This window comes from Myxocyprinus asiaticus, chromosome 47 (genome assembly GCF_019703515.2).
Source record: "Myxocyprinus asiaticus isolate MX2 ecotype Aquarium Trade chromosome 47, UBuf_Myxa_2, whole genome shotgun sequence".
NCBI lineage: Eukaryota > Metazoa > Chordata > Actinopteri > Cypriniformes > Catostomidae > Myxocyprinus > Myxocyprinus asiaticus.
The window spans coordinates 5293493-5308495 of NC_059390.1; the positions used below are offsets into that span (position 1 = coordinate 5293493).

The window sequence follows — 15003 nt, forward strand, 5'->3', positions numbered from 1 at the left end:
TTATTTATATTTATGGCAATCCTACTTGTGGCTATTTTTTTTTTTTTTTTTTTTTGAAAAAGTGAGTATTTTAACGTTTAAAAATTGGCCCCATTCACTTCCATTGTAAGTGCCTCACTGTAACCTAGATTTTGTATTTTTTAAAGAAAACGAGGGGCAAGTCAAAATTAATTTTTGTGGTAATCAACATTATGCCACAAATGCTGTCTGTTGGGCTTAACTGATATTGAACCCGGAATATTCTTTTAATTACACACAACTTCCAATAGCCTAATATTTAGAGTTTGCCAACAAAATAATGTAATAAAAATGATATCCATCCAACTAATTTCAAATCTAGTCACATGTCTTTCCCGCTCTTCTTCTCGCCGGAAGTTGTCGCGCCCCGTTTCCCCCTTGTGACAGCCACTTCCGTATGATCGTATTAAGCAACACGCCGCTACGCAACACACACGTACGCACAGTAAAGTCCAAACCGCGCATAAAACAAGGGATTATCATACCGAAATGCATATCAAAACAGGTAATGGGCTTCTTTTGAGTGTATATCGCTCGCTTTATAACCAGTTACCTTTTGTTTTGGCGTTCAATAATGGAAGTATTTTGAAATGTGAAGTTGTTTGTGCTTAAGCGGGATGAAACGGTCTTATGAAACTTTTGCTCTTGGATGTTTCGGGGTCGTTTTACAGCATGTCAAATCCAAACACGACGTTGCTATTCTTAAATGGATCTGAAACGACGAGCTAAAGGTGTTAAATGTAAGCTGGTGGTCTTGGTTTGGTCTCTTGAGCGGTTGTTATGGGCGCAAAACATCCAAACACAAGCGGCCTGCTGTTAGATTTAGCCGTCCAAACGCTGTTAAACCATATACTTTTAATCCTGGAAGTGTTCTTTTTATTTGTATTTTTCGTTAAAATAGTGAATTAGAATATAGTTGTTTTTGGTCCTTGTACTATGTGCGCGTTTAAGTGTTGTTTGCAGACTGGAATGGAGTGGTGTAGTAAGCGACATTAAACCAAAAAGTAAAAAATCCGATATCAGTATTGGGGTATTATTTTATACATGTTTCTGAAAGGGAAACATTTACAGAAATAGTTAAGTTTGTCCCATTAGGCCTCTCTGCGTGTGCAGATGGGAATGAGGCGCCTACTAGAAATTTCCAGTTACATCTTGCCGTGGCTAAATGACTCAAGCAGCATTGGTTTGCATGGGGCATTTCTGTGCGTTCCTCCCATGCACTGTTTTTAATATTAGCTCTATTTTTTGGTAGTTATTATGATTCTCGGAAGGAAAATGGAATGATTACATAGGAGAGTTTAAATGAATGATCGCTTGAGGATACACAGACCTCAAAAATCAAGTCTTTTAGTTTTTGGAAGTTAAACTAGAAAAAAAAAAAAATGGAATAAATAACATTATTTTTATTTATTTATTTATTTTTTTAACAACGGATTGCATTTCAGACATTTGATTACTAATTCTAATTGCATCTGATTTCTTTATCAGGTACTTGGGAGTCAAGCAATGGTGTGTGTGAGTCCGACCCCCTGTGTGATCCGGCTGTCCTAGTGTCACCCTCTAAACCCGAACCACAGATCCGAAACCGTCGCCTCTCCCCCGGCTCTGGCAGCTGCGGTGGGGGAGGAGGGGGCTGTTCATCCAGGATGGAGAAACCATCTCGTCAAGCCTTGCCGAGCAACTCGGAAGGTTTTCTTAACGGGCCAGGCCACATCTACACCCCCAATCGGGACAGAGAGCGACGTGGCCCAAATAAAGGAAGAAGCTTTCGGAGAGATGGGCCGAGACCGGGGCCTCGTACAGATGAGAGGCCATCCAGAACCAGTCAGAACCAGACACAAAAGGAAAGATGGGTAGAAAACAGTGTGTCTTTGCTCAAACCTCCTCCTGCTTTCCCGGTGAAAGACAGCCCTGCCAAGCTGCAGCCAGCTGTCAGCTATGCTTCTAAGGTTAAGGCAGGGGGAGGTTCTGTCGGGGCAGCTGAGGAGCCCCCGGGCATCGGGGTCTTGCTTCAGAACCAGTGGGGACTCAGCTTCATCAGCGATGGCCCAGCGGCAGATGTGCCACAGGCCATTCCGGAGAATAGTCCAGTTGTCCACCCAGTCGCTGGAGACGTTACTGAAAAACCAGCCGAGTCCTCTTCAGAGTCTCTGCCCAGTCAGTTTCCAAGAGGCTCTGAGAGTTCAGAGGAACTGCTGCTCAGCTGCCGCCACCTGGAGGAAGCATTGGAGTATCACACACGTGGTAAGATGATATCTGATGTTGTGGTCATCCAAGACATTGTGTCATTGGTGGTTTGTTTTGGCTGTAAACTATAATTATCTATGCTTTCTGACCTGACTCTGGTTGTTTTTGTTCTGCAGAATGGAAGGCAATATTATGGAGTCAAAAACGAGGTATATTTTTCAAAATGTCTACGTATGTTAGAAGGGTCATAGCATCTTTTCGGAACTTATTATGTAAGAGCTTGATGTACTGTGGAAAATACATACTGTAAAATTTAGAAGTTCAGTGATTAGAGCATTTATTGAAACTAAGCTGGAAAAAAAGACTCATTCTGAACTTCCACAAAGAACCATTCAATCTAAAGGGTCTAAGCATTTGTGGCATAATGCTGATTACCACAAAAAATAATTTCGACTCGTCCCGTATTTATTAAAAAAATCTGTTACAGGAAGGGACTTACAATGGAAGTGAATGGGGCCAGTTCATAATTGCTTAAAAACACACACTTTCAAATGTATAGTTACAAGATGTAAATATTATAATTCTTATCATTATTTTAGTGTGATAAAATCACTTACTAACCTTATCTATGTAAAGTTATATCAAATACCGAGAATACATGGTTTTGTTATCATGGCATTGAAGTTGTAGTATTGGATATAACTACACAGATGAGGTTAGTAAGTGAATTTATCACAACAAAATTATATTAACACACATTGTTTAGATCTTGTCTATACTATTGAAATGGTGTGTATTGTAACGTTTATGGACTGGCCCCATTTACTTCCATTGTTAGTGTCTTACTGTAACTGCAATTTTTGCTACTTTTTTTTTTTTTTTTTTTGCAGCAATCATCATTATGCCATAAATGCCGTTAATTGAGCTTAACTTGGATTAAACTTGGAATGTTCTTTTTAGGAGAAGGTTTTAACTTGTTTGGTGTTACAAACTTTACTGACATTTTTATATTAAGTGGATCTCAGTGGGGGGGGAAAAGTATGATATGGCCCCTAACAAAATTAAGTAGAAAATTATATATTTTTTGACAGTCACTAACAGAGTCCATGTTTTTCAGATCCTGCAACGGTTGTTTGGTACAATGACACCCTGGAGTCACCAGCTTAGCACACACTAACACAGCTCAACAAACACATGCATACTCACATACATACACGTCACACTCAGGTTATCTTCCCCACAATGTTTATACCGAGACACTCCCCCCCCCCCGAAGATAGATGTCTTGGACTTGTCGGTTGCCTTACAACAGAGTCTGCCTCATGCGCAGAGTCCCCTCTGCATACCTCTGTCATTTTAATGGTGGAGAATTATCTCTTTTAAGAAAAAAAGCTTTTCAGGCTGCAATTTTATTTCAATGAACTGCAATTTTACTGTTAAGAAATCTGTTTTATTCCTCCCTTGTTCCTACTTGTGTGCGAACAGTGAAATTGAGCACTTTCTGACCTGTAGTCGAACACGTCATGCCTCTCTCTAAGGACTCAGCTCATTTTTAGAACCAAATGCAGAATGTCTTTTCATCAGTCTTCCTTTCTTGAATAATCCCTTTCTTCCCACATAAATTGTTCTCATGAAGTTTACAGAGGTGCAGCTGGCACATTATGGCAGCACCTTCAAATGTCTATTGGTCTTAATGCTGTTTTTTTTTTTTTTTTTAATATATATATATTTCACCTAAATTGAATGTCGGTCATAAGTCCTAATAGGAATCCGTTGCTGTGTATGACCTAACAATTTTTTTTTTTTTTAGAAACAAAAATAATTTACACTGGAAGATGTTCAGAGATTTAATCAAACAGTGTTGCATAATAAAAAAAATAAACTTTATAAAATTATTTGTATTGTGTGGTGGTTTGATTTATTTTTTTATGATCTAGCATAGGGGTTTTCAAACTGGGGTCCGGAGACCCTAAGGAGTCACCAGGAGGTGCAAGGGGGTCTGCGGAAAATGCACAAAAAGAAAAAAGGGCAGGGGTCAACCAGTAATCCACTCATCAGTCTGAACTGTCCTTTGTAGTCTTCTGATGTCTGATTTAGTAGCCAGACAGTTACTTAAGTGCAGAGGAGAGACTCAATGACTGCTGAGTAGAACTGTATCAGCACCACCTGTGGAGAATTAATTATATGCTCAGGCATATGATTTGATCATTTTAAAATAAGTGTCTCGACTATACAATATATTTTAGTACTTCACATGGAGTGTCTTCTTTGCCATCTGTTCAATTATGTATCCGGGACTGGGATCATTCGATATCTGTGAAAAAAAAATCTCAATCTGAAAAGCATCATAAAACATTTTTAAAGATGGAAAAACAAATACCGGTAATCAAGGTGTATTATCAAACATGCTCAATAAAAATATGGAAACTTAGAAAGGAATAGTTCACCCAAAAGTGAAAATTCTCTCATCATTTACTCACCCTCATGCCATCCCAGAAGTGTGTGACTTTCATTCTTCTGCAGAACACAAGCAAAGATTTTTAGAAGAATATCTCAGCTCTGTAGGTCCATTCAATGCAAGTCAACAGGGTCCAAAACTTTGAAGCTCAAAAAAGCATATAAAGGCAGTATAAAAGTAATCCATACGACTCCAGTGGTTAAATCCATGTCTTCTGAAGCGATTTGATTGGTGAGGGTGAGAAAGAGATCAATATTAAGGTCCTTTTTACTATAAAATACCCTTCCTGCACAGTAGGTAGCCATATGCATGAACAATATAAATTGCCCAAAAAACTAAAGAAGAACAACTCTTAGGAGAGAAAAGCACTTAGGAGGGCTGTTTGAAAGTGATTTTTATTTAAAAAAGGACTTAAATATTGATCCGTTTCTCACCCACACCTATTATATCGCTTTTCAAGACGTGGAGTCGTTTGGATTACTTTTATGCTGCCTTTATATGCTTTTTGAGCTTCAAAGTTTTGGACCTTTTCGACTTGCATTGTATGGACCTAAAGAGCTGAAATATCCTCCTAAAATCTTAGTTTGTGTTAAGCAGAAGAGAGAAAGTCATACATATCTGGGATGGCATGAGGGTGTTTAAACGACGAGAGACTTTTCATTTTTAGGTGTACTATTCCTTTAAGGTTCTGTACACACGGTTTCCAGTTTAATAAGCACTGACCTTGATGACCCTGGCAAACCGGTCCAGGCAGTTTCCCACAGCAATGTCTAAAGTTTCCCAAATATCCTGTAACGGTGTTCAGGATATGCAATAACCTGTAGAAATAAATCAAAATGTATAAAATCATTTTGAGAATATCAATATGAAAATGCCAATGTAATTCTATAATGGTGTGAATTGAAGATGGTCATATGCTATCAATATGTTTTTATTTGAAATGATTTTGAAAAAGAAAAGTAGATCAACTTCTTATCTAAAACAACTCACTTTCATCTCTCACCTGAGTATTACCTCCACTCACATACAGCACGGTGGGGTTTTAGGCTCTGGTGATCAAACGGCCCATCTCGATGTGCCCAATACGATAATTCACCCCCACAAGTGGCTTCCTCCACAACTGGGCGACTGTCTGGGCCACAATCGCCACTGTTATCAGAGGAACCCCCATTCCAGGCCCTTTAGAAACAGAAATTTAATAAGAGAAGCATTAAAAATTTACAGTTATAAAATAAAACACTCATAAACTCAGAATTATAAATGCAAATAGCTGTTTTCTATCATTGATTTTTTGACCTTTGGTGTACGCCACACAATCAATATCTGCAGGTTTGAGCCCGGACTCATCTAGTGATTCCCGGAGGACAGTAAGTATGACACTACGATGGTGTTTGGCCAGGTAGGAACCCTGGATCATTCAATGGGAGAAAGAGAGAAAATGATTAGATATTGGTGATGTTGAAATAAAAGTGATCACTTGTATGATACTGTCCAGGACTACTGATCAGCTCATCTTGGTCAGGTGGGGTGATATAAGTGTGTTTGGTGTTTGACAGGACTTCCCCCGTCTTTTACTATACCAACACCAATATTATTAGCACTGCACTCAAATCCAATCACCACAGTCACATGATTTATGTGTGAAGAACGAGAACAGAAATAATTTAAGGAAACACACTGTTTGTAAAATAAATGTGATAACATAGAGAGAGCAAACACATAATACAGAGTAGTTAACAATGATAAAGTGCAGGGGCCTGGGTAGCTCAGTGAGTAAAGACTACCATCACTGGAGTCGCGAGTTCGAATCCAGGGCGTGCTGAGTGACTCCAGCCAGGTCTCCTAAGCAAACAAATTGGCCTGGTTGCTAAGGTGGGTAGAGTCACATGGGGTAACCTCCTCGTGGCTGCTATAATGTGGTTCTCGCTCTCGGTGGGGGCGCGTGGTGAGTTGTGCGTGGATGCTGTGGAGACATAGTGCATGTGGAGGCTTCACGCTATTCACCGTAACGCGCTCAACAAGCCACGTGATAAGATGCGTGGATTGACGGTCACAGAGGCAACTGAGATTTGTCCTCCGCCACTTAGACAGCATTGGGAATTGGGCATTCCAAATTGGGGAGAAAAGGAAGAAAAAAAAAACAATGACAAAGTGTAGAAATAAACAAAGAAACATAGTGTTTACATAGCTTTAGAAGTTTCATGAGTTGAGGGCTCAGTTTTCAAAGAGATTTAATATATATATATATATATATATATATATATATATATACACACAGTTGTGCTCAAAAGTTTGCATACCCTGGCAGAAATTGTGAAATTTTGGCATTGATTTTGAAAATATGACTGATCATGCAAAAAAAAAAAAAAACAGTCTTTTATTTAAGGATAGTGATCATATGAAGCCATTTATTATCACATAGTTGTTTGGCTCCTTTTTAAATCATATTGATAACAGAAATCACCCAAATGGCCCTGATCAAAAGTTTACATACCCTTGAATGTTTGGCATTGTTACAGACACACAAGGTGACACACACAGGTTTAAATGGCAATTAAAGGTTAATTTCCCACACCTGTGGCTTTTTAAATTGCAATTAGTGTCAGTGTATAAATAGTCAATGAGTTTGTTAGCTCTCACGTGGATGAACTTAGCAGGCTAGATACTGAGCCATGGGGAGCAGAAAAGAACTGTCAAAAAACCTGCGTAACAAGGTAATGGAACTTTATAAAGATGGAAAAGGATATAAAAAGATATCCAAAGCCTTGAAAATGCCAGTCAGTAATGTTCAATCACTTATTAAGAAGTGGAAAATTCGGGGATCTCTTGATACCAAGCCAAGGTCAGGTAGACCAAGAAAGATTTCAGCCACAACTGCCAGAAGAATTGTTCAGGATTCAAAGAAAAACCCACAGGTAACCTCAGGAGAAATACGGGCTGCTATGGAAAAAGACGATGTGGTTGTTTCAAGGAGCACAATACGACAATACTTTAACAAAAATGAGTTGCATGGTCGAGTTGCCAGAAAGAAGCCTTTACTGCACCAATGCCACAAAAAAGGCCGGTTACAATATGCCCGACAACATCTTGACACGCCTCACAGCTTCTGGCACACTGTAATTTGGAGTGACGAGACCAAAATAGAGCTTTATGGTCACAACCATAAGCGCTATGTTTGGAGAGGGGTCAACAAGTCCTATAGTGAAAAGAATACCATCCCCACTGTGAAGCATGGTGGTGGCTCACTGATGTTTTGGGGGTGTGTGAGCTCTAAAGGCATGGGGAATCTTGTGAAAATTGATGGCAAGATGAATGCAGCATGTTATCAGAAAATACTGGCAGACAATTTGCATTCTTCTGCACGAAAGCTGCGCATGGGACGCTCTTGGACTTTCCAGCACGACAATGACCCTAAGCACAAGGCCAAGTTGACCCTTCAGTGGTTACAACAGAAAAAGGTGAAGGTTCTGGAGTGGCCATCACGGTCTCCTGACCTTAATATCAAGTCACTCTGGGGAGATCTCAAACGTGCGGTTCATGCAAGACGACCAAAGACTTTGCATGACCTGGAGGCATTTTGCCAAGACGAATGGGCAGCTATACCACCTGCAAGAATTTGGGGCCTCATAGACAACTATTACAAAAGACTGCACACTGATGCTTAAGGGGGCAATACACAGTATTAAGAACTAAGGGTATGCAGACTTTTGAACAGGGGTCATTTCATTTTGTTCTTTGTTGCCATGTTTTGTTTTATGATTGTGCTATTCTGTTATAACCTACAGTTGAATATGAATCCCATAAGAAATAAAAGAAATGTGTTTTGCCTGCTCACTCATGTTTTCTTTAAAAATGGTACATATATTACCAATTCTCCAAGGGTATGCAAACTTTTGAACACAACTGAATAGCACTTCAGGGTCAGAAACTAAGGGGGGCAAAAATGCCACCAAAAACAACACAATTGCCCCCGAAATTCAAAAAAATTACATTGTAATTAACTATTATGTTTTTTAATTTGTAACAGCTGATATGGTTTTTAATATTCTATAATAGTCCTAGTTATATACAACGATCAGCCACAACATTAAAACCACCTGCCTAATATTGTGTAGGTCCCCCTCGTGCTGCCAAAACAGTGCCAACCCGCATTTCAGAATAGCATTCTGAGATTATATTCTTCTCGCCACAATTGTACAGAGCGGTTATCTGAGTTACCGTAGACTTTGTCAGTTCGAATGGGCTGGTTTGAGTATTTCTGTAACTGTTGATCTCCTGGGATTTTCACGCACAACAGTCTCTAGAATTTACTGCGAATGGTGCCAAAAACCAAAAACATCCAGTGACCGGCAGTTCTGTGGATGGAAATGCCTTGTTGATGAGAGAGGTCAACAGAGAATGGCCAGACTGGTTTGAACTGACAATGTCTACAGTAACTCAGATAACCACTCTGTACAATTGTGGTGAGATGTATAGCATCTCAGAATGCTATTCTGAGATGCAGATTGGTGCTGTTTTGGTGGCACGAGGGGGACCTACACAATATTAGGCAGGTGGTTTTAATGTTATGGCATCAATTATGAGATTGTGTTAATTTAATTCTTAGGGTAAGAGGTAATACATTCTCAATCTTGAGAGATTGTATTCAATAATTAATTTAATTGAAGTATTTGAGAAACAGATGAAAACATACAAAAATGCCCCTGAAAATTTAATTCAGGGGGAAAATATTACCCCTTAATGTAAAAGTACATTTCTGACACTGTTGCACTTAAAAGGTACACTAAGTAATTTTTCTTGTTTATGTTGTGCTGGTCAATATGGAGGTCATCTTGGACTTACACTGACACTTCGTGGCATGGATGAAGCACCATTAATGTGCAACAGTTTACAGTTACCCATGCCAATGTAGAAATGCAATATTCACAGTCAGCCATGATTCATTTACACCATTAGCTGAAGTATCTAATAACAGGACTGTTACTGGGATTAAGCCAGTAGAATTCGGTCATGTATGTATGTATACATATATATATATATATATATATATATATATATATATATATATATATATATATATATATAAATTCAAAATGAGACAAAGAACTGTATACAGATGTCCTATGTCTTCAATTGATGTGTTACAGAATGTGAATTTATCATAAATAGATTGGATGTATCTATTGATTAATTTACTGGATAGTATCTATGAATAGTTTTGAAATGAATTTCATCAAGTGATTGCTAAATGGAGAAAACTGCTCTGTCAGTAACAGAAATGTGATATGGGCTGCTGATCAAAAGACTGTTTATTACCTAGATTAAGCAGAATGTCGAGATCATCACAGCTGAGGATATTATTAATAATAACTATATCAATAGGATTTATTTTTTCTTCTTTAAACGATTATGTTCACAGTTCACACTTGCCACTCTTGCACACTCAATGGTTACAGGACCATAACAAAAGTTACAATGGCATTAAAAATGCCTGGATAAAATGACGGCCATGATTCGTCAAATTTACTTTTATAGACAAGTAAATATGTATTAAAAGTTAATCTAACATATATTTTTTAATAATTAAATGAGAAAGTGATGCATATGATTTATAAAATATATTTTTGAAAGAGTCATTTTAGTCAGGCAGTGACTCAGACACCCTTTCTGGGAACCACGCGCCAGATGCACACTGCATACGGCTCACTGCTGAAAGCTGTTGCTGTGTATCCATACAGAGAAGTTCGCACATAGTCTAACACAGATTTGTGTATTCTAAACCAAAGATTAAAGTGCTCGGTAAGAGAGAGCTATTTAACTACATTTAGCATGCAAATTGATATTTAATGAATTTCCGTTTGGTCATTGTAAACACATCCATTTTAAAAACTGAGCTCGCGACCCATTAGTTCCTATTGTCTCATTCATTCAGGCCGCTCTTATGCTACTTGCAGGCTGTATAGTCAGGTAGCTAATATATGTGCGTGCATTATTGATGCATACTGCAAACACATGCATTTAGGTAGTGTTGTCATGGTACCAAAATTTCAGTAGTCGGTACCGATAACAGTGAAATTTCTCTATACCAATTTCAGTACCACAGCAAAAATATGCTAATACCAGTTTAGTTATTTTTAATTATTTTAATAATTATTATTATTTTCCAGAACATCTTTTAAAGTTTAATTTAATTTCATCATCAAAATGGTGTCTAATCAATAAATCCTTAAAACTTTTAACAAGTGAAAATAGAACTTTTCAACATGTCATGGCATTTTTTTTTTTTTTGCCAAACTTTTTTTTTTGATTCATTATTATTACTACTACTACTACAGTGAATATTACATTTTACTATACAGTTGTAATATATTTTTTATTACATTTCTTCAATTTCAGGCATCACACTTTTATTATGAATCGTGCTTTTATTATGACGTGTGTTGCCGGAAGCTTCACTTTTCCAGCTAAACAGTTTGCCACAGGGTCCAGTGTGACCATTGAAGACATTTAAGTCAGGTCTGAAATCTCATCTGTTTACCCTGGCCTTTGAGTCTGACAAATGAAATGTAGGACACAGTTTTGGAGTGTTTTTTTTAGATTGCTGGTGTTTGTGTATGTGGTAATTTTGAAATTGTATGTTTTAAATTGTATTAATGTGAAGCACTTTGGTCACTCTGTTGTTTTAAATGCTATATAAATAAAGCTGAGATTAAAGTGCAAATGCTGTGATTTAATTATATAAATATATAGTTTACATGTGCTGCGTGGTTCACAGTAGATTAGTGCTCTGCTCTGTCATCTGATACATGTCGTGAATGATTCTCAATGTCTGTGGAGTTTCCACTGTTTGAGTGGTCAGATTTATTTGAAGTACACTGCTTGGCCACAGTAAGATTGCAGCCTTTAGTGGTTTAATAATCACACTTGGGCATATCACAGTTTTTAATTTGATTAATTGTGCATTTCAGTGTATAAGGAGTAACAGAGCACACGTTCAGAATAAGCGTGTGAGCATTTTAAAGCAGGTGTGTGTCAGTCATACGGCGCGCTTGTGCCGGATAGAGTCAGTGCTTGGTACTACCGGTACTGCAGAAACACTGATACCATTACATCTTTTGTATTTTAGTATCGACTTGATACCGAAATACCAGTACTTTTGACAACACTACATTTAGGTTTATGCAGTTTCATCACTTGTATGTGAGGTTAACAAGTCTGTATGGCCTTTGTTGTGAGATGGTTGCATGACTACACATTTACACATGCCATTGCGCATGTCCTCTCTTGTAGGTTTACGTGTGTTTGCTGTCAGTTTCCAACGTGTGTGTGGTCTTAGAACAACTGTGAACATGCCCAAAAGATCCAAGAAGAACGAGGAATCTGTGGAAGGAGAGACTGACAATGGAACTGGTACAGTGTTTTCATAACATCGAAGAAAGATTGGCAGGTTTACAGACTCCATCAGAGAACATTTTGTACCTTTTCTCACAGCACCTACAAAGAAAGAGAAAAAAGGGAAAGAACCAGAGGCCCCAATTCTGTATGAAGATCCCCCAGATAAGATGACCAGTAATGATGGCCGTGCGGCCAACATGAAGATCACCTCCTGGAATGTGGATGGCCTGCGTGCATGGGTGAAAAAGAATGGCCTTGATGTAAGAGATCAGATGATTTGTGCCAACATTGGCATTGCATGCCGCAAAAGTTTGCAAATTCCTCCCATTGATTCTGCTTGCAATGAATTGTATGATCCTTTCCAAAGCAGTCAAACCAGACTGTGTGTGTGTTTAAGTCCATGGCAATCAGATTCTTGGAAGAGGTACGGTATGAACAGATTCCACCATTTTCTCTTTGTTTGTTGTTGTCTACTTGTAGTGGGTCCGTCAGGAGGATCCAGATGTGCTGTGTCTGCAGGAAACGAAGTGTGCTGAGAAAGCCCTGCCAGCTGAGATCAAGGACATGCCCGAGTATCCACACAAGTACTGGGCTGCATCAGAGGACAAGGAGGGTTACAGCGGGGTGGCGATGCTGTGCAAGACTGAACCACTCAATATCACCTATGGTATTGGTAAGGATGGCTTGTGTTAGCCTTTTTGCTGTTTTAGTTGCATATTTTACACTTATATTTACACATATTACACACGCTATCCTCATTGGTTTTGTTTAGAGATGCTCCGATCGATTGGCCACCGATCGGTATCGGCCAATATTCACGTCCTATGACTCTTTGGTGATCGGTAATTTGGCCGATGGCTCATGTTGCAAAAGATGCGCGGCTCCTTTATGACTTCAGCAGCACTGTCATTACTGGCATCATGGAGTGTGAGGAACACTGGCATAGTGTTGTAAGACAACAAACTTGATTCAGCAGTTAAGAATGATGCAGCGGGAGAGGTATGGCGAATATGAAAAGTTTGTGTACTGTTAATGTGGCATTTCACACAGGACAAGGCAAAGGGAAAACAGCATGAGCTATGAATCAGTCCTTATTATCGTTCATGGCGGCAGATTCTCAGCCTCCACTGGGCAAAGGCATCTCAGTAATAATGCGAGTTACAAGATGTGGTGTAATTCAGACCTCTTTATTAAATATCTCCCGGTTAAACGGCATTAACAATAGTAGCACCATTAGAGTCCAGAAACCAGTACCGCTGCTCAATATATGCATATTATGCAGTCTGCGTAGGGCACCAACTCCCTAGGGGGCACCAGAAACTCCACCAGCTGCCCTTACTCGCACGTTATTCATTATTCAAGGACCCGATATTAGTCGCAGAACACGGACTATCGCCTCGCGCTGCCCCGGGCAACTTTCGCTCCGCGCCTCGTAACACATTCCACCAAGCCCCCCCCCCATACTTTTAAAACATTGTGTTTATGGACTGGCTTAACTTGTATTGAACCTGGAATATTCCTTTAAAATTCCCATAGACTTGCATTGAAGAAGGGACATGAGCCATATCTAGGGCCTAGAGTATCATAGAAACTTGGGGGTGGACTCTGGACTTAATGTAAGCAACCATCCAGAACACTCTAGCAACTGCATAAAAATGGGCTAAAAACCACTCTGAACACATTTGCAATGACATAGCAACACCTTGGCATTGTGGCGGCGAGTTTTTATGGGCTAACACCACTCACATTTTATTTAGAAAATGTCAAATCTAGTTAATATAAAATGTCATATAATCTTTTTGCACTATATCCATACATTTACAAGACTATATCATGTTCTCCCTCAATATAGATAAGGAGGAACATGATAAAGAGGGTCGGGTCATCACTGCAGAGTTTCCAACTTTCTTTCTGGTCACAGCTTATGTGCCCAATGCCAGCCGCGGTTTGGTAAGGCTTGATTACCGCAAGACCTGGGATGTAGATTTCCGGGCCTACCTGAGCAGTTTGGACCAGCGCAAGCCCCTGGTGCTGTGCGGTGATCTGAATGTGGCCCACCAAGAGATTGATCTTAAAAACCCCAAGGGTAACCGCAAGAATGCCGGCTTCACCCCTGAGGAACGAGAGGGCTTCACCCAGCTTCTCACGGCTGGGTTTACCGATAGTTTCCGGGAGCTGTATCCGGAACAAGCCAATGCCTACACCTTCTGGACCTACATGATGAACGCTCGGGCCAAGAATGTGGGCTGGCGTTTGGACTATTTTGTGCTGTCGTCTGCCCTGCTGCCAGGCCTGTGTGACAGCAAGATTCGAAACACTGCCATGGGGAGTGACCATTGCCCCATCACCCTGTATCTGGCTGTGTAGATCAGGTCTCATACATTATATCAGGGGCCACATGCACCCAAACTGTCCCTGCGTCACAGTTTGAGTTGTAGCCCTAGATTAGCATTTCCTTTCTGAAACAGTGGTCCAGATGTAGACGTAAGTGTGGAGCAGACAAGTATGTGATGGTTAATCAATCGATTTGTTCTGTAGTTTTCTTGCTTTTTCTCATCAGTCTGCTCTCCTGTAATCAGACTGATTTTATGTTTTGATACTAAAATCTCAGAACATCCTTACCGTTGTCAGAATAATGCAAGCTTTTGGCCCTGATTTTTTTTTTAAATATATTTTAGAAAAGTCCTATAGACTGCTGATGATGAACCCTGCCAAAACTGCTGAAATAAACATTGTCTGGATGCTCTGATTATAGCAAAATGTTTTTGAAGCTTGTACCTTCTCATGCAAGATATAAGACACATTTGAGACACATTGATTTGCATCAAGTTATACAGTTCTTTGGATTTTGTCTTTGGTGCTATTTTAACTTTTGACATTTACAAAATGTCCCACTTATTGCAAGTTATTAGTAGTTAATGTTTTTACACATGAAACAAGATAAA

General features: G+C 39.3%; 3 protein-coding genes across 5 annotated transcripts; 2 read left to right on the top strand and 1 right to left on the bottom strand.

Annotated features, from left to right (window-relative positions):
- Window positions 1-417: 417 nt before the first annotated feature.
- Window positions 418-3921, top strand: si:ch211-214j24.10 (uncharacterized protein LOC558894 homolog). The gene is made up of 4 exons (XM_051690530.1): window positions 418-523; window positions 1507-2262; window positions 2382-2414; window positions 3323-3921. Exons 1-4 carry the CDS (start codon window positions 508-510, stop codon window positions 3370-3372), a joined length of 855 nt encoding a protein of 284 aa, XP_051546490.1. The 5' UTR covers window positions 418-507; the 3' UTR covers window positions 3373-3921.
- Window positions 3922-4219: 298 nt separating this feature from the next.
- osgep (O-sialoglycoprotein endopeptidase) lies at window positions 4220-6367 on the bottom strand. Its single transcript, XM_051690848.1, is given in 8 exon segments — window positions 4220-4371; window positions 4455-4519; window positions 5387-5442; window positions 5445-5481; window positions 5667-5842; window positions 5960-6062; window positions 6151-6228; window positions 6230-6367. Coding segments are annotated over 8 exon segments (663 nt in total). The 3' UTR covers window positions 4220-4361.
- A 3965-nt stretch (window positions 6368-10332) lies between these two features.
- apex1 (APEX nuclease (multifunctional DNA repair enzyme) 1) lies at window positions 10333-14721 on the top strand. 3 transcript variants are annotated; one of them, XM_051690527.1, is made up of 5 exons: window positions 10333-10462; window positions 11954-12073; window positions 12155-12318; window positions 12539-12731; window positions 13911-14721. In XM_051690527.1, the coding sequence occupies exons 2-5, from the start codon at window positions 12013-12015 to the stop codon at window positions 14423-14425; spliced, it is 933 nt and encodes a 310-aa protein (XP_051546487.1). In that variant the 5' UTR covers window positions 10333-10462; window positions 11954-12012; the 3' UTR covers window positions 14426-14721. The 3 variants fall into 3 exon arrangements, with proteins under 3 accessions (XP_051546487.1, XP_051546489.1, XP_051546486.1); XM_051690529.1 differs by lacking the exon at window positions 10333-10462 and adding an exon at window positions 11114-11179; XM_051690526.1 differs by lacking the exon at window positions 10333-10462 and adding an exon at window positions 11127-11229.
- The last annotated feature ends 282 nt before the right edge of the window (window positions 14722-15003 follow it).